We start from the raw sequence: 18,856 nt of genomic DNA, 5'->3' as shown, positions 1-18,856 counted from the left end.
ACATGCAGCTTTAAATATTAAGTATGAGTATTTCTCCCCTGCTGGTCCATACTTTGACTTTTTTTCCCACGTCTAGGCCAGTACAGAAAACTGTGCTTGACCTATTTGCCTGTGCTTAATTTGGTAGTTTAATCACACTGTGAACATTGTGATTCCCATTGTTCAGCTGAAAGCAGTTTGTTGCATATGAAACAGTCATTTTCTCATACCTAGTAGCCAATTACATCACATGGGAAACAGTTACAGTAATTATCTCCATGTTTTGAGCTACCCTGCATTGCTCTCAGCTGAATTTGTCATAAACAAAAAGTGTCAATCTAGTTTGAACAATCTACGTTCCTTATCTAGTCTCATGGATGGAGGAGAAGCAGTTAAACTTAGTGTCTCTCTTCTCTGAGTGCCAGAGAAACATTGCTAAGCTGCAGCTGTGATAGTGAGTGAAAACCTGGCTGGAAAATCATACTCAGAGAGCAGTTACCAGTGGTTGACTGCTGAAAGGGGAGGAAATTTTGAGTAGGATTCCACAAAGGTCCATCCTAGGTTAGAAATCATCTGGTATTTTCATTAATTGGATGAAAAAGAATATGCTAAGTTTGAAAATGACATAAAACTGCTGCAAGAGACAGTGGGAGGACAGAATTAGAAATCAAAGAGCTCTCAACAGTTTGGAGAAAAAAGTGGAAAAAACTAGGCTACAGTTCAATAAAGGGAGAACTCTACGTTGAAGCTGTAATAAATACACAAACAGAGATGGAGGATTGTTGACTCAACAGCACATCTTCAGAAAAAGATCTGGTGTTTGCAGTATGTCACAAATCAGAATTTGTAAACGTTTTCAAATAAGGTCAAATGTCTGTCAGAACTGCATGAAGAAGATACATAAAACAATTATCTCTTTCTGCTTGGTGCTCTATTTGTTTTATCTAGATTGTGTGCAAATAAAAAGTTACATTTCAAGGTTAAGGACCTACAGGAGAAAGATTAGGAAATAGTAAAGCAGTGAGGATAAACAGAACCATATCTAGAAATTATGACCAATGAGGAAAGATTTAAAGCGCTGATTTATTTTAACTAGAAAACACAAAGAGACAACATGTAATAGTCTACAGATGCTTTAAAAGCTGCTGCAAAAACAAAATTAATAATCCATCCCTTGACCACTGCAGGTATGACAATTGGTAACACTGTTTAGGATTGATCCTTTAAATCAGTGAAGTTGTTACTGTTAAACACAAATTAACTGGTTAAGTTGTGCAGCCTCTAGCACTAGAGTTCTTTAAAATTAGGCAAAGCCAGTGTTTCTCAGTCTTCTTAGGTGCCTTCTCATTAGCTTTTTGTTTTTGTGGGCCCTGGATACCAAAGCACTCAGTCTCTGAATCAAGTAAAGAAGCATGGAGTGTGAATTCATTTTGTCATACTGTGGTTCAAGGAGAGATTGAAAGCTGGTGGAGATGCCTGGACCTCTAGCATTATCACATCTCTCTTCCAGATCTCCAGCAGTAGTTCCTAAAACAAAGGCAGAAAGTAATGCCAATAGTGCTGTGGAGGCAGGAATTTCTGATGTATCTCTGCACTGTATTTTTCACTTTGATGCTACTCACAAGCCAGGTGTGTTATTGATAAATAATCTCTAGAAATAGACAAGTGTTTGACAGAAATGAGATCAGTATGGCTGATCCTGCCTTTGGGGGTGGTACACTATTGAGGTGATCTCTTGATGAGGGCCTTTCAAGTCCTTTTTTTCAGAGACAGTGTAAAAATATCAACTTTTTCACATACAGACACCCTTGTATGCAATTTTTTCTGAGATTTATTGTATTTCAATGGGTTGGTTATGAATTATGAAATTAAGGGAATAGCTTGACTGTTTTAACTATATTGAATCTCAGAATGAGAAGAGTAAAATCTGTGTATGAATAGGAAGGTCAGTGTGATTGTCTTCCCTTAATATAGCTGATTTGGCCTAGCTGCAGAAACCCAGTTTCAGGTCATGGCTCTGCCACAGGCTTACTGTGAGGTTTGAGGCAAATAATTTCCTGCCTTAGGTCCTGCCTGTAGATTGAGCAGCAGCCCTCTCCTCAGCAAGGAAGATGTTAGCATGACAACATAAAATATGATGTGGTACATTAATGTACAGCATTAATGAGAATGACATGTGTTAAGAGAAGTTATTAACCTTTCATTTCCCTTGTGAGCCTTTACCGCTCCTGTTTCCCAGAGACAGCAGGTCTTATTCCTAATGTATGGCCCAGAAAAAATACCATTGTTAAATTCATAGATCAGCTATCACATCTGTTTCTTTTAAGGAAAAAAAGAACAAAAGCCAAACAAGCATATGTTCTCCATGCTCAGATAAAGAATATTCTCATCAATAATTTCTTCTTCATTAGCCCAAAATTTATGACTCTCTTTTTTTTTTTAATAAGCTGAGTCCAGGTGTGTTTGGTGGGCTGGTGCATCCTGTGTCTCTGAGGAACCTTGCTTATTTGGCTTAATCCTGGCTCAAACCAGGACAACATGAAATATGTCTAAGTGGATTGTGCCCTCCTTCTTTTTTTTTTTTTCTTTTTTTTTCATATTTAATAGTAATGTCTCAAATGCAGTGTATGACGTGGATATTGTTTGTTGCATGTTCTCCTCACCGCACCCCTGTGGACAACTATTCTTATTTAAGGATTGAAGATTCGCAGTATCTGGTGCATGAAATCTTGTCCTTGCAAAATTCATGGATGAGAATCACCTCCCCTGACTCAAACTGCCCAGAAACTAAACTTGTCTAATAAAAGCCTCATGACTGGGTTCCCTCTATAGTCCATAGAGAGAGACAGCTGCAAAAGGTGTCACCCAAAGACCGGTATCTAGAATAGATAAGATGAAACTCAGTAAGAAGTCTCAGTGGAGGGCTCCTCCCTACAGAGAAGGCCTAAATGATTCTTAGATGCCCTGAGGGTGATGTAGTGAGTTTTACCCCATTTTAATGTCTGTTGGATTGCTGCTAACAGAAATGTTGCTATTGCCTACTCACTGACTTTGCTTTTCATATTCAAACTCTGTAGAAAATCTGAGCCTGAACTTTGCAATTAGCAGAGATTATGATTCTCTACTGTTTCCCTTGTAAATGTCTCGGAAAGGAAGTGGCTAACAGGAAGAAGATACACAAAGTGGACCTTTCTGTTCTCACTGCTTAGGTTTAGGCTGGGAGAAAGGAAGCAGCTCTGATTCAGCATCAGGAATGGGTCTGGCTATGCCAAGGACACTTCAGTTTTAGCTCTTGCTTACACAGAAAGGGCAGTGTAGTTTGTAGTTCACATAGTGGCATAAACCTTCAGCACCTCTTATTTAGGCATACTCCCAGACTGCCATCTTTATTTCAGTAGATGATACTAATGGCAAAATTTAGCCCACTGGGTGTGTAGTAAACTAATTTTTAAATGAGCTAAGATGTCTTCAGAAATTATTAGTTGAAGCATTATCAACAGAATTTATAGAAATTATATTGTCCTCACTCTATACATGTTCCAACAGGCTTCTTGGGGTGGTTCAGCTCTGATTTCAAGGAAGCATTGCAGACTTCTTCATGACATCCACAGGTAAGTTAGTTTAGTTCATGGGCACATACTGGGGACTGAGATGGAAGGTGTGTGGCCTGGTGGCCCCTGTGCGAGCTGCGTTTTCCAAAGTACATATTACTATTAATTGGAGAGATTTCTAAACCTATGAGTGTGTGTGGACAAAAAATGGGGAATCTGATTTGTCTGCTGGATTGTGTTTGGCCATTTTTAATTCTCTAGTACCCATGGTTATTGGTGCAATTTCCACCTCCCTTCTCTGTTTACAAATTTTGTAGGGCTGATTCTGTTGCCTGGAATCCCCATAAAATGCTGTTGGCAGGAATCCAGTGCTGTGCTCTTCTGGTGAAAGACAATTCTGTAAGTCATCCTGTCCTCTTTGTTTCTAATTCCCTTTTTTTTTTTTTTTTTTTTTTTTAAAATGTGGTAGACTGTCATTGCTGTAATATGGAAGTGGAAATAATTAGAAAACTACTGCAAGTCAGTGTGCATATATTGTAATATATGTATAATATTATTTTGAATGTCACCACAAAATTAAGAAATGGTGAATAAGAGTGAAAAAGAGAGTAAGAGTCAAGCCAATCTAAGTCACTGTACTCACCAGTGGTCAAATTTTTCAGCTGGTGCCCTTGTTAGTTAACTTCTGTACATGATTTGCATTCAGAATTGAGTATTTTGTCACCCGGGTCTGCAGCACTTAAACACCGAGCTTGTCAAAGTCCTCAGAATAGCTGTCATCCATCGGGACTGCAGCAGTACTGCATCTCTGTTTAAAGTAGGCAGAATTCCTCTTTGCATCCCTTACATTGGTGCACCAGAGTGGGAAAGGAGTAGGAAAGGAGTGGGATAGAAGTGGGAGCACGCACAGGTAAAGGTGCCCAGCCTTCTTTCCACATTCCTATTTCTTCCTTATCGCCAGAGTGACTTAGCCTTTCCAAAAGCCATAACAAATTAAGAAGTCAAGCAAGCAGCAGAGCTCTGATCTCAAACAGCTCAAAAATGAGATGATTCAGCAGTGTGGTAAAAGTCCTTGCTAATAGATTTGTGGAATTCTTCTATCATAATGAAGAAACCAGTAAGAAGTCAAGTATTTCAAGCCCCATTTCAAACTCAGTGCTGCTAAAATTTATGCCCATTGTTGACCATCAGTGGTGAATTTTAGCTTATACTTCATAAGTTATGAATGACTGAACATCATGAATGTATGGAGCCCCTGAAGTTTGCATCACTATTTTGTGACCTTGTTTTTTAAAAAAACATTTATAAATTTCTTTCAAACCATCTGATAGTTTCTGCTCAATTGCGAGTGGCTAGCTGTCTGTGTAATTGCTTACTAGCTTCTGGTAGTAAGAACTGATGAAGACCACAGAAGCATAGATGCTAATCAGCACTCTCTTGGAACCGAGTCCTCCAAGTTAGGAGTGAGACATGGCAGGTCAGAAAGGAGAAGGGTATCTCCTCATTTCCATAGACTGGAGTCTGTGGGATTAAAGAGAATTAAACTCCATGACTACCCATCCATCACTTCACTCTTATTCCAGGAACAAAACCAAACAGAATGAATTTATTGACTAAGATTAATGTGGTATCTTAATTGCAGGCTTTGGAAGAATTCGGGGCTAGATTTTTAACTAATTAGGCCCAGTACATAAGTGTAGCCCCAGGTAATGATTAAACTACTTGGGCTGCATGGTGGAAATTTCTCAGAAAGAAAGAGGGGAAAAAACAGAGAGGAATTAAATATTCTAGCTGCTCTGGCATTTAAGTCACTTTATAAACACTGTTCCAGGTTCAGGGCTCTGGCAGCCTTTCTATGTTCTCCTTCCATGGAGTGAAAGGTCTGGTAGACCAATCCTATTCCACTTCTAAATCACAGCTAGATATGCTGGAAATTCTTGTAGAGCCGAATCCTGGGCCATTGAGGGATCAGAACACAAGTATTACTGATCATAAAATCACTGTTGTACAGCGAGACACGTTCTGGAAAGCAGAAGATTTCTCTACATGAGGAGGGGAGAGTGCTTTACTGTGTATTTAATTCCTGGAAAACTGGCACTTGGATGCTTTGTGTGTGTGTCAGTGCAGTCATTATAGGCAAATAGAAGCATGTACAACTTTGAGTACTTTCATATCAGCTTTTGAAAGTGTTGGAATATAAATCCTTAAGAAAATAAGATCAAATTTGTATTTAAGACACTTTGGCATAAAGGCCTTGATTCACTTTTATCCTTTCCTTACCAGAACAGGCAGCTGAATCCAGTTTCCCACTAAAAATGCTATTTTCACACCAGTAAGAGAAGTGAAGAATATGTGCATAGGTTTCTCTCTTTGGCACTTGCTCAACTGCTCCTAAATTGCATAAATACCTATGGCTGCAGAGGAAGAACTCATTTATATGTGAACATAATTCCTTCACACTGTGGTTAAGATTCATCAGTGGGAGCTGGAAGAGTTTGGCACACATTGATCTGCTAGTGGATGTTCAAGAAACCCCAGGTAGTTTCTGAAGTGGAGAATTCTGCAAGAAATCAGAGCAATAGAATATTAAATTTAGATGCTAAGTCCCATTTATGAATCAAGCCCTAGTTCCCTTTGAGTGTCTGATTAAGTCAGTTTTGTTAGCCTGTCTTCCCATTTGCTTTGAAATCTGTGGACTACCTCAGGATTAGAGTTAGGTGATTATAAACAGACAAATAATCCCCTTCAGTTATTCTTTCTCTCTCTCTCTCTTTTTTTTTTTTTTTTTTAATGTATAGGTTGTTTTACAACCACACACTTTGTATGTTACTTTATATAATGAAAGATAATATTTAGAAGGAATAATTCTATTTCTAATGTAGTGGTAAAAACCTAATTTCCCATCAGCAAAATTATAGTGACTGTTTTTGTTTGGTTTGGCTTTTTTCCCACATTTTATCAATAAAGCATGAAGTCTAGCATTGTTAACAGGCTTAAGATGTTGCAACTAGACTATTATGTATTTAATTTTTTTCTATACAGCTTTGTTAAAAAAAAAAAAAAAGATAAACTGCAGGGAAATGCTGATAAAAGAGTATCTTCCAGCCTTAGTGAAACAAAATTGGAACGATTTCCAAAGAAGGTAGAGGCAGAAAAGAGAAATATGTGTTTGACTTGATTAGAAGTGAGAAGCATTTTCACCAAAGGCTAAGAGAGATTGGTTAGTCCTCTCTAAAGGCTCAGATCAATGACTACAGTTCGTCAGTGCTTAAAGCACTCAAGAAATGCACAGCTATCCCTTTTTCACTGCCATGCCCTGAGTAACTTTCATTACTTCTGTAATAAGATGAACTTACTCAGAAAACACTTGTATTGCTGTAGCATGAGTTGCAGTGATTGTCTAAACACAAACCTAGATGGACTGATATTATAAAAACAACAGTGAGCCAACTTTGTTCTTCTATGTTCTTAAAATGCCATGAATCAGTCTTGGGACTTAAGACCACAGAGCTACTCCAATTTGTCCTTTCTATAATCCATATGAAAGTGGTTATTGTAACAGTATAAATAGAGGTGTTATTTAATAAATTGTTTTCACCAATGCCAAAGTTCTGTGAAGCTTTGGAATGTAGCACTAGATTAGGTAATTAGCAGTCAATTCTTGGTAATGAGCAGAATTTTCATTTACTGGTTAAAAAGAAAGCTTCAGAGAATGTAGTTGATGAAATCTGAGTTCAGCAAAGAATATAATTGATTGAGGTGATCATGGTAGCTATCTACAGTGTAATCTCTTCCTCATCATTAGCAGTATCTCAAGGATATATCTACTTCCCTGATTCCTTTCCAGGGCAGCTGCAGGATTTCTTTAGTGTGTTGCATTATTAGTAAGAAAAGCATGTGGAAAAGGATCATCAAGCCAGCACATCTTGTCAGATTCAGATGCACCAGGAGAGTAGGACAGTACCTGTTGGCTTTTTGTTTGGTTGTTTTTTTTGTTTTTGTTTTTTTCTCCAAAGGAAATATGTTTCCGTGAATTTGAGTTCACTCAGGGATATTGAACTGTTTGTTCTTGTTGTGTTTTAGCTCTAGAGCATTTTTTTTAAGCTATGAAACTGTGCAGCTGTACTGTGATCTTAAGTGAACTTCTCAGTCTTTCTGTAGTGTTACCAGCTGAGTTGAGGTTTCTTGTGACAAACAAAAGTTATTATTTCTTTGGCAACAGGAATGAAGGGAACTAATATCCTGTGATGTCCTCTGTTGTATTACATTCTGATAAGGCAGAATATAGTTCCACATTGACCAACCCTAGAGCAAAATAGTGCAAAATTTTAAAGTCAGTAAGAGAAAAAGCAAGTAACTTAAATTTGTGGCTGTTACTGCCTTTTAAATGTTGTGGGTTTTTTCGTGTTGTTTTATTTTTTTTTTTTAATACCTTGTCTAGTAAACTTGTATTTCTTCTGAAAATCAAGGTATGGAAATCAAAATGAGTAGAGCACAATGGTTTGAAAAGCAGACTCCTGTTCCTGTTGTGAAGCTGCTTGCCAGAGAATACAAAGCTTTAGAAACATGAATGTAGAGGATAGATGCTTCAGTGCTTGCCTTTTCTTTCTAATGTAATCTTCTTTGTTTTCCTGAGAAAGTTGGAAAGTGAGTGTGAGAATCTTAGGTACTGCAAAAAACAAGGCCCAGCATTGGCTTTCATCTGTGACTACCATGTCCTGCAGCAGCACATTATCACTCTGACCACTGCAGAGGGAGAGGGGCCACTGACCCCTATTTTCCCCAGGTTGTCATATATATAAACTGTCTTCACAAGGCTGAATGTGCTGGTCCTCTAGCTAAAGGATTCAGACAGAGTCTGCTGTCCTTTTTGCAAACCAGTGATATTACAAAGGGATTGTCAAACCCCTGTAGAAGCTGTGGAGAAACCTTTGGTGTTCTCTTTTTGAGCTCTATGAATAGGTGAGTGGGTGTGGGGTTTTTTGTTTGTTTTGTTTTTTAATATTCGACAGAGGGAATTGAAAAGCCTAGGAGAGAGGGAGACTTATTCTGTGTATGCCAGTGGATTATTTCTCCTTTGGATTTTTTTTGCCTTGAGATTTTTTTTCTTTTTTCCTTCAATTTGGTTGCCAGTTCCAAAGTTATCAGTAGGATATTGCAGTGTGGATCAAAAATTGTACCTCTGTTACAGGAATGACTCTTTGATTAGGAGTGATATCAGACACTGTAAGCCATTTTAAAATCAGGCTTGCAGCAGATGCAGAGAAAAAGATGAAACATGAAATGTTTTTTCAGTTGGTTCAAATTGAAGAGTGATGTTAAATTGGAAAATGAATTCTGCTCTTTAAGATACTGTTTAGCAGATTCTGTCATGCTGTCCACCCTGTTCCTTGGTCTGTTCTGCACTGAAGACTTCTGTTTCAACTGTCACTTAAATGCATGTTTGCAGATCTGAATCAGATACTGTAGCCATGTTTTTAACCTCATCTGCATTTCTATTCTAGTGTTATCTTATAAATTGTAGTTTCTTTTTCTTACCCAATTTTAATTTAACGGGCAAATCTTCAACCTTTTATATCTTCTCAGTTCCTTTTAGGTCCACCATCATCTCTGCTTTTGTAACCTGCTTTCTGCCAACCTTCCTATTTCATAGTTTTCTGAGTACACTTCCATATTTCGTTTTTCAGCCAATGGCCAATACTATGCCTCTTCTCTTCCCCTGCATCTTTAAACCTATAACAGCCTTTGTGTTTTCTGTTTCCTAGCTTTCTTCTTTGCTGGAACTTGCCACATTACTAATTTATCTTCGTCTCTTTTCTGCTGCTCAACTCTGCCTGGGAAGCGTCTCAGAAATGGGAGGCTGGAGATCATTGAATAAAAATAATTCCATTTACAAGCCATAATTAAGATATGCTAAAATACCTGTTCTGAGGTTTTTTTTTTCAAATGTTAAAATTATACGAACTGTGAAAAGAGGCAAAATTGGGGTTGTACTAATCTCCTTGTGGTGTTCCCACTCAGATATCCTAGGCTAAATCCTCAGTCACTTTATTTGCCTGTAAGGGCTAAACATTTATTTCTTGGGGCTAAAGTCTTTCCTTCTTGCAACTAACTGTGGTTTATATAATGTTTTTTGTTTCACAAAGAAGGAACAGTTTCAGCTGTTTGTCAACATGTAGGGGAGGGGCTGTTCTTCCAATCTTTCAACTAGAGCAGTGGACATAGGCTTCTCCTTCCGCTCCCTCGTTCCCACCCATGTATGTCTTTGGACAATTGTTTCTGTGATACTCCCTCCAGTGGTTTCTTGAGATTTGAGTCAGAATTCTTCTTCAACCTGCAACACTTCAGTGACTTTTTAAAGAAAATAACTTAAAAAAACTTCCCTTGTTGACAGTGCTGACTTCACTGGCTTTAGATTCATCCAGGGTTCTTAAACCACACTATAAACTTTGGATCGTTTCCTGCACATACAGGTCTATTTTACCAAGTGGTTGGTAGAGACAGAGAAAAAAGGCTTTGGCTTGTGAAGATAAAAAGGTTTGAAAATGCTTATCAACAATCTAAGTCTCTATTGTGTTTCTAACAGGGCCTCCTGAAGAAGTGTTACTCTGCCAAGGCATCGTACCTGTTCCAGCAGGACAAGTTCTACGATGTCAGCTATGACACTGGTGACAAGTCCATTCAGTGCAGCAGACGTCCAGATGCATTCAAATTCTGGCTGATGTGGAAAGCATTGGGGACCACAGGCCTTGAGGAGAGAGTGAACAGGGCACTGGCTCTGGCTAGGTACCACCTTGCAATTTTGAATGTGTCTAGTATGTTAAATTGACCAAAATGTTGACACTGCTGATGCTCTGGCGTTTGTTTGTTTGTTTGTTTGGGTGTGTGCAAAATAGGAGGAACTAATAGCAATAACAATGAGTGTTCACAGAATATTAGGGGTTGGAACCGACCTCTAGAGATCACCTAAACCAACACCCCCACCAAAGCAGGATCCCATAAAGCACACCACAAAGGACTGCATCCATGCAGGTATTGAATGTGTCCAGAGAAGGAGACTTCACAACCTCCCTGGGCAGTCTGTTCCAGTGCCTTATCACCCTCACCATAAAGAAGTTTTCCTTCCTGTTCAGGTGGAACTTCCTGTGTTCCAGTTTACACCCATTGCCCCTTGTCCTGTTGCAGGGCAGTACTGAAAAGAGCCTCACTCCATTGTCCTTACACTTGCCCTTTAGATATTTATAGACATTAATAAGGTCTCCCCTCAGCCTTTTCTTCTCCAGGCTAAAGAATCCCAGTTCTCTCAACCTTTTCTCATAAGTGAGATGCTCCAGTCCCCTAGTCATCTTCATTGCTCTTCTCTGGACTCTGCAGCAGTTCCCTATCTATTTTGAACTGGGGAGCCCAGAACTGAACACAGTATTTCAGAAGTGGTCTCACTATGGCAGAAAAAAGGGGGAAGATGACCTCACTGGACCTACTGGCCACATGCTTTGTAATGCATCCCAAGGTACCATTGGCCTTCTTGGCCACAAGGGCACAATGCTGGCTCATTGTTAACTTACAGTCTACCAGGACTCCAAGATCCTTCTCCTTATGGCTGCTTTCCAGTAGGTCAGCCCCTAACCTATACTGATGCATGGGGTTGTTGTGCCCCAGGTGCAGGCGCTTACATTTGCTCTTGTTAAATCTCATTAAGTTCCTCTGCCCAACTCTTCATCCTGTCCTGGTCACACTGGATAGCAACACAGCCCTCTGGAGTGCTGGCCACTCTTCCCAGTTCTATATCATCAGTGAACTTGCTGACGACACACTCTGTTCCCTCATCTAGGTCATTGATGAGTATATTAAACAGGACTAGACCAATACTGACCCTTGGGGAACACCACTAGTTACTGGCCTCCAACTCAACCCTGCACCATTGATCATGACCCTCTGAGCTCTGTCATACAGCCAGCCCTCAATCCACCTTACTGTCCACTCATTCATCCCACACTTCCTGAGTTTCTTAATGAGAATATTATGGGAATCAGTGTCAAAAGCCTTGCTGAAGTCAAGGTAGATGACATCTGCTGCTCTCCCTTCATCCAGCCAACCTGTTATGTTATCATAGGAGGCTAGCAGATTGGTCAAGCATAATTTACCCTTGGTAAATCCATGTTAAACACTCCCAATAACTTTCTGTTCTTCAACATGTTCAGAGAAGATATCCAGAATGAGTCACTCCATCACCTTCCCAGGGACAGAGGTGAGACTAACTGGACTGTAGTTTCCTGGGTCGTCCTTCTTGCCCTTTTTGAAGAGTGAAGTGATATTGGCCTTCCTTCAGTCCTCAGGCACCTCTCCTGTTCTCCATGACCTTTCAAAGATGGTGGAGAGTGTCCCAGCAATAATATCTACCAGCTCTCTCAGCACTCACAGATCAATCCCATCAGGGCCCATGGACTTATCGGTGTCCAGTTTGGCCAAGAGGTCTTTAACCTGGTCCTCCTCTACCGAGAGAAAGTCTTCCTTTCTCCAGATCTTTCCTCTTTCCTCCAGGGTCTGGGATTCATGAGGGACAGCTTTAGCAGAAAAGACTTGTCCTGGTTTGAGCCAGGATGAAGCCACTTTTCCTTTTACTGATTTCTTAATTTTCCTTCATGAACCTCTCTTTGAAACTAGCAGTAAATGTTCCAGTTAGAGGACTGATAACGCTGGAATGTTTGTGTTGTTGCTGGGACTCCAAATTCATGTCTTTGCCCTGCCAGCTCAGGCAGTACCGGGAGATCGATGGCCTCCCTGTAGGAGGCTGAATTAGACAGACAGCAAAATTGGCCAGAGATATTCCATTCCATATATCTACGTAAGCTCAGAGGAAGGTCAGAGATCACAGAAGACAACTTCCTTTCTGCTTCTTCTTCCCTTCTCTTCCATCTATGGCTGGCATCCAGGGAGGATTCCGTCCACCCATCACCATCAACTCCCAGGCTGGAGCTCTCCTGGCCCTCATCACTCTGCTCTCTCTCCAGCAGCTCCAGGACTTTTCAGGACTGTTCCAGCTCAGGAGATGCTGTGGGAGTTGCTGAGGCTGGGGGGAGGTGATAGGGGTTTGCACATTCCTGAACACATTTGTATATAATTGTACATATTTTCTTTTATCATTAGTGTTTAATTAAAGCTGTCTAGTTTAGTTTCCAATCCAGCCAAGTCTCTCTCTTTTTCTCTCTCTCTCCTTTCCTACCTGGGTGGGAGGGGAAGGGGATTGAGAGCATTGTTGTCTCTGGTTTAATTGCCAATCCTGAGTCAAACTTTGACAAGACCGAAGCAAAGAAGGTCTACAGTAACTCCGCCTTCTCTGTGTCTTCTACCACCAGGGTGCCCACCTCAGTCATCAGCAGGCCTACATTTTCCCTAGTCTTCCTTTTTCTATTGATAGGCAGAAAAAGTCTCTTCTTGATGTCTTTATTGTGTTACTGAATTGGCTACAATATTTAATAGTAATTGTTACATTTAGCAATAAGCATAGATGTTGGTAAACATAGAAGTCAAAATTAAACTAATAATCTACATTGTTTAACATTTATATTATCTGAGCCAGACATAGGACAGTTTTACCAATACACCCTCTTCTAATTTATAACTTACGTGTTCTGGTGTTAAAGTAAAAGCAGCCCTATGAGCCAGGCTCTGAGCTGTGACTAGCAAGAAGTGAATCAGCCATTCTTCTGTTCACTTCATTCCTCATGATTAAGGAAATGCAGAAAGCTGATGATGTGGGGAAAATCTGTACGAGGACACTCTGTTAATGCCAGGATATAGTAGAGGTATATACAGGCATATTCTTCAGAAATACATCTTGCTTTTTTCTTCCCAAGTTCGCAGAAGTTCTTAATGCTTACAGTGTGTTCTGTTAGGGACTGGAGCACCTTTTCCTTGTGATCTTCACCTTGTCCACCCTGTTCAATGTTACTGTTTTTGGTCTTTCAGAACTGAGTTTCACAAGTGAATTCTGCAAAATTCTTGCTAAAAGGTGTTTCTAACTTGATGTGTTTCAGCTGCTGGGAAGAAACTTCCATGCACAGCTTGTTTTGTTTTCTGATAGAGTAAATCACACTGAAATAAGATAATGACCCATTAAAACCAATTCACTTGAAGGATTGTATTTGTTCAGAATTTATACAAGGTAAACCACAATTAAATGTTCACCAAATCCTGGGCTAGCTACACACTACAGCAATTAAAATAATTAATGTTGAAAAAAGTAATCCATATCATATTGCCATTTGATTTTTTTATATGAACTACCAAGTTGAAAAGAATGTTTACACCAGTGAAAATTAAAGGAATGGTCTCAATGTAATGAATTCGCTTAAAGAAAAGGTAAAATACCAGTTACCTAAATGCAGAGTGGATTTCAAGGAATAAAAAAAAAAAAGGAGCAAAACCAGAAAAGCCCAAATGAGCTGTGACTTTCTTCTCTATTTTATTTCTTTAAAGCCTCTCATTTTTTGGCTGGTTAAGTGTTCCTTTATATCTTCTGGTTAAATTGCACCTTGTTTTTGTTCTGAAGCATTGTACTGTTTTGTGTCTGTACAGAGTAAGTAATTAATTCCACTATCAGTAGGAGAATTCAGCCTTATCAAGGTCACTGGCCAAGGTTGTTTGACTGTTTGAGGTTGTTTGAGTGTGGTGATTAATGACCTTTCTGGGATCAATATTTTCTTTGAATGTTAGGATTCGGTGCTTCTAAGTAATGACTGGGTTGTCACATTTTTTTTATTCAAGAAGAAATTTAATTCTTAGTCATTATCTGATGAAGTGTTTTCTGTACCTTACCTGCATTCCTGTCTTGAGTTTGCACAGGCACGGGCACTTTGCAGCTGAGACATCAGGTTTACTGGGCACTATGCCAGGTTTCCAAACTGTTCAACAGCTGTGTAGCCTTTCTCCTGATTTGTTAAAGTAGGTTTTACTTTGATGTTGCAAAGTTTCAGTGCTCCTCAGCACAGATCTGGATTAATTCTGGAACTAGTCCACTGACTATAGAACTTTGGAGCAAGGTTTCTTTTTTACCCCATGGCCAGGCAGAGCTGCAAAGTTTTTAGGGTAATTGTAGACATGTGTTTCTGCTGCATCAAACTTTGTTTATTGACTATTCCAATAAATTCTTATTAATCTGGAGATGAATCATGTTTCCAGTGTATTAGATATCCCAGGAATATTGTGATGCTACCTATTTAGGAAGGCTTATTTTTAAAATACTTACAGTAGAGCATGCTGCTGATCACTTCAGAAAATGTTTTGGTGTTTTTTTTTTCCCTCCCAATTATCTTTGTTGCAGGGGTGTTGCTTTATGAAACACTAAAAAGAAAGCAAAAGTAAACTGCTTTTAGAATGCATCTATAACCACCTCTACCTTTTATACTTTAGGATCTTTGCTGTTTTTCTGCCTGATTCTTGACACCCACTCTTAGCAGACATATGCCTATTTTCACAGCAGATCTCCACCCCTCACTTTCAAGCAAATACCACTTCTCTGTGCACTCCAATCCTCACTGAGACTGAAGCCCTTCTGACAGTCTACAACTGAGACACAATAATAAAACTCCACTGTCAACTATGGAAAGATGCACAGAGTAAATTGTTCCTCTGCCATCAAATGCTGCTGGCAAGATAAATCATGGGTGATATGTTTTCTAATGGCTGCCTTCTTAGGCTATTGGCAATGTAGTTAAGAACATGATTAACAGTGTTGTAAGCTTGACTGACATCAGATATCCTATATCAGATGGTGTTGTAAAAAAAAAAAAAAAAGAGCACTTGTGGTAGGAGGGTAGAGTATTAAGCATTGTAAAATAGCTGAGAGTTCAATATCTTAAAAAAAAAAAAAGGTGACCATATGTAGGTTGCTTTTTCATGATTTATTAAAAAATATCAAATTGAAGGCCGCTGTCTTGTGAATGGCCTGCTGATTTTGCTGAATATTGGTTTTATGGCACAGGCAAGTATCTTTTAATCAATAGGACAAAAGCATTGAGCTTGTTTTACTTAAGACAATTCTGCTATACAAACAGGCTTCCCCCAACACACTCACATGGTATCTCACCTCCTACTTATCTTTCTGGATGCCTCTCTTTCAATCTAAAGAGCAGTGTGGGCATTAACAGCCAAGTAACAAACAAATGCAACAGTAGGATTTAAATGGTCATGACAGAAATGACCCTAAACCTTGACTTGTTATAGTGAGAGGAAACATCTTCACAGTGCAGTGCAACACATGCAGGGCTGTGTGCTAAAAGGCAATGAGTCAGAGGCACAATACTTGTTAATGATAAACAGTGTGACAACTCCCCATGCTCTGTTTCAAAAATGGTATACCATCTAGGGTATTGTTTACTGCCTCCCTAGCCAACCTGTTCCTGCAGCATGTCTGCTGAATAGCAGGCGTTGCAGATCCAACCGTGCTAGAGGTGTCCCTGTGGGGACAGGTTTCAGGCATGTGGATAGGACCAAAGGGGGTTATTTTGGCAATATTTTTCTTTCTCAAGTAGCAGATAAAAGAATTATTTGACTGATGACCAGTAATGCAGCTGCAGGCAGGATAATGCCAAATAAATGCAACAAAAGAACAGATTTATACACAATCAGTAGTTTAACTATCTCAGTTTTATTATGGTTAGAAAAATTGTCACGTAGGGGACTAAAATTTGTTTGAAGTGCAAAAGCTGTGTCAATTTGAGACAATTTATTTGGAGTTTTCTTTGTGAAAGATTTGAAAGGGGGGAGGAGTAAAGAGGGAAGTCCCAGCAGTGTCAAAGTGTCCTGTGTGATGTGTGCCATGGCGAAGTTGGGGTCATGTTTAAAAAAAAATAATTCTATAAATTTAAACTGTTTGGATCCCAAGTTTTGATTCAAACCCGCATTCCCATTGAAGGCTTCTGTGTCGTTCATACTGACAGGTGAAAGAGAAAGAAATTGTTATTTCGATGCATTATTAGCATAGGATGTCCAGGGATTATTGTGCATCAGCAATGACTCACAATGGAAATGTGCACTGTTGGGTATGGTGTGGAACAAAGACAGTACTGGGAAAATTGGTGGGCTTGAAGTACATGGAAACTTTTGAATTCTGGACTGAACTAAGTAGTTCAAGACATGTCAGGGTGACCGTGAAAAAATCATGGCATCACAGTATAGCACTTGAGAAAAAGAGATGGAGGAATTAATTGGTAGAGGGCAACATCAATGAAAATGTGCACTGGGAAAGTTCACAGCCTCATGCAAATAGGATCAATTTGTGCAGTGGGGCTCCACTGAGAATCTGTGCCTGGGTACAGAATTTGGCCTCTCTTCAGTGCTCCTTGGCTGGCTGTAGCCTTTATTTCTTTCCAGGAACTGATAGCTACTGTATTTTCACACCAGGTGGAAATAAGGTTTAACTCTGTGGTTTCTTTGGAGGAGGGGGAAAGAAAAAAGAAAATTGGTGCAAACAAAAAGAAAAAGGTGTATAAATGTTCAAGACCTTTTTAGTTGTTGCTTGTATGTATTATTTTGTTCTGTACTTTAAACCCCTGCATCTTTAATTACAGGTATCTTGCAGAGGAAATCAAGAAAAGAGAAGGCTTCCAGCTAATCTTGGAGGCAAGTGAGAGTGGAACTGAACTTTTGTTGTTGTTGGGGGCTGTCTACTGTTTGATTTTGTTTTTGTTAGCTAATTTCTAAGTTGTATTCAAAGTATACAATTTAATAAGCTTTATGTAAGGGAGAGGCACAGATCTGATTAAACACATAACACGCTCTGGATTCCCTGCCATCACTATTTTCCTAGCTTCTGAGCCTATGTTGCCTCAGGGAGTATAGATGGAGCAGTTTGTGTGAAAGTGGAGAGCCTGGCTGCCTGTCCTTGCCAGCCTTACAGATAAGAATCTGTGCTGGGTGGAAGAATATTTTGATCCTAAAAATGGACTTTTTGTCATTTAAAGTCCCATTTTTTCTTTCTTCTTAATTCTGTTTCTACATCCATCTTCCTAAAAACTACTCAAAAGTTGTGCTTTTCACCCGCCTTTGCTAAACTCTTCAGCTTATTGACTGTTGGTGGTCTTGCCTGGGGGGAAGTGAATAAAGGTGGCAGAGCTAAAGAGCTCTGTTTTTCCACCTATCCCTAGCTCTTTGGTTAATGTGGCTAATATCTGGGGACAATGACAAGATCTGTCATTTTTAGAAAGATCTACAGCATTGTTGGAGGTGTACATGTGTAAAAGCTGGGTTATGTAGCATGGGAAGAAAGAGTGCAAATAGAGGAGGAGAGGAAACAAAGTAAATATCCCAAATGGAGACTGACAAGCTGCAACGATGCAGATTTGGTTTGCACTTATCGATGACATGAGCATTCCAGGTTAGGCTAGAAGAAATATGAATATTGTAAAATATTTTTTATATAATATAAGCTTCCCTTTCAAAACTGAAAGCTGATAATTGGAAAGTACTAACTTGAAAACTTTACATGGAGGGAAGAATTCTGAGCCAACAGCAGACGATGGAGTTACTAAAGTGGCAAGTCTGTTAAAAACTCTCCATCCACTATTGTAGAGCTTAACAGAGAGCCCAGGTATGCTGTAGATGTGAAAGCTGTTGTGGAGAGCAGAGACTGATGTTTAGTTCCTGCAGGAACAGGACACCTGGATTAAAAGTGGGACTGGAGGGAGTGCTACAGTATGGGCTATGAGAAGGAAGTGGAGCAAGGGTTAAGAAGAGGTTTTCAAGGGTGCAGTGGTGCAATCAGTGAAAATTAAAAGACAGACTGCTGGGAAGCATTGAGGCCCAGTTAAGGAAGCCCTTTCTGAAAGAAAGTTGGGCTTTGGGACAAGAAGGTCAGGAATATGATCCACTGATACATACAGTGAGGGAAGTCCTGTGAAAAGAACCACTTTACAGCCTGGAAATGCCATTCGTTCTTGGGTCCCCTTGAATTCTTCTGTGGCATAATTGCTTACCTGTTTGGATAAGAGCTGTGACAAGATAACCAGAAACAGAGTGAAGCATAGCTAGGGGCAGTTAAGATTTTTTTCTAGAATGAATGGTATTTTCAGAGAAGGATGATGTAATTGATGTGTGAAAGGAAACTGAGATAATCCAGAAGGCAGTATAGGCAATGGCAATATGGTAATATATGCCATCTGTCTTCTCCTGCCATCTGATTTAAAATAGTTTAAAAATAAACCCTGTAACAGCAAGCTAGTGCTTGTGCTCATGAGGAAGCCACTGCCTTTTCAGGATCTTTGTCTATGTGTGTACTCTATGCCTGCTCTTTGAGGAAAGAAATGGAACTTAAGAGCTGAACTTGA

General features: G+C 39.5%; 1 protein-coding gene across 2 annotated transcripts in view; it reads left to right on the top strand.

Annotated features, from left to right (window-relative positions):
* Positions 1-18,856, top strand: part of GADL1 (glutamate decarboxylase like 1) — an 84,482-nt gene that overhangs the window by 28,482 nt on the left and 37,144 nt on the right. For both annotated transcript variants that reach the window (XM_051612904.1, XM_051612905.1), the window contains 4 exons: positions 3,526-3,590; positions 3,848-3,929; positions 10,117-10,316; positions 17,102-17,153. In XM_051612904.1, the coding sequence (XP_051468864.1) occupies positions 3,526-3,590; positions 3,848-3,929; positions 10,117-10,316; positions 17,102-17,153 (399 nt within the window). The remainder of the gene's footprint in view (positions 1-3,525; positions 3,591-3,847; positions 3,930-10,116; positions 10,317-17,101; positions 17,154-18,856) is intronic.

Source organism: Apus apus, chromosome 2, assembly GCF_020740795.1.
Source record: "Apus apus isolate bApuApu2 chromosome 2, bApuApu2.pri.cur, whole genome shotgun sequence".
Classification (NCBI taxonomy): Eukaryota; Metazoa; Chordata; class Aves; order Apodiformes; family Apodidae; genus Apus; species Apus apus.
The sequence above is the reverse complement of the archived record's forward strand: the minus strand, read 5'-3'. Positions and strand labels throughout refer to the sequence as shown.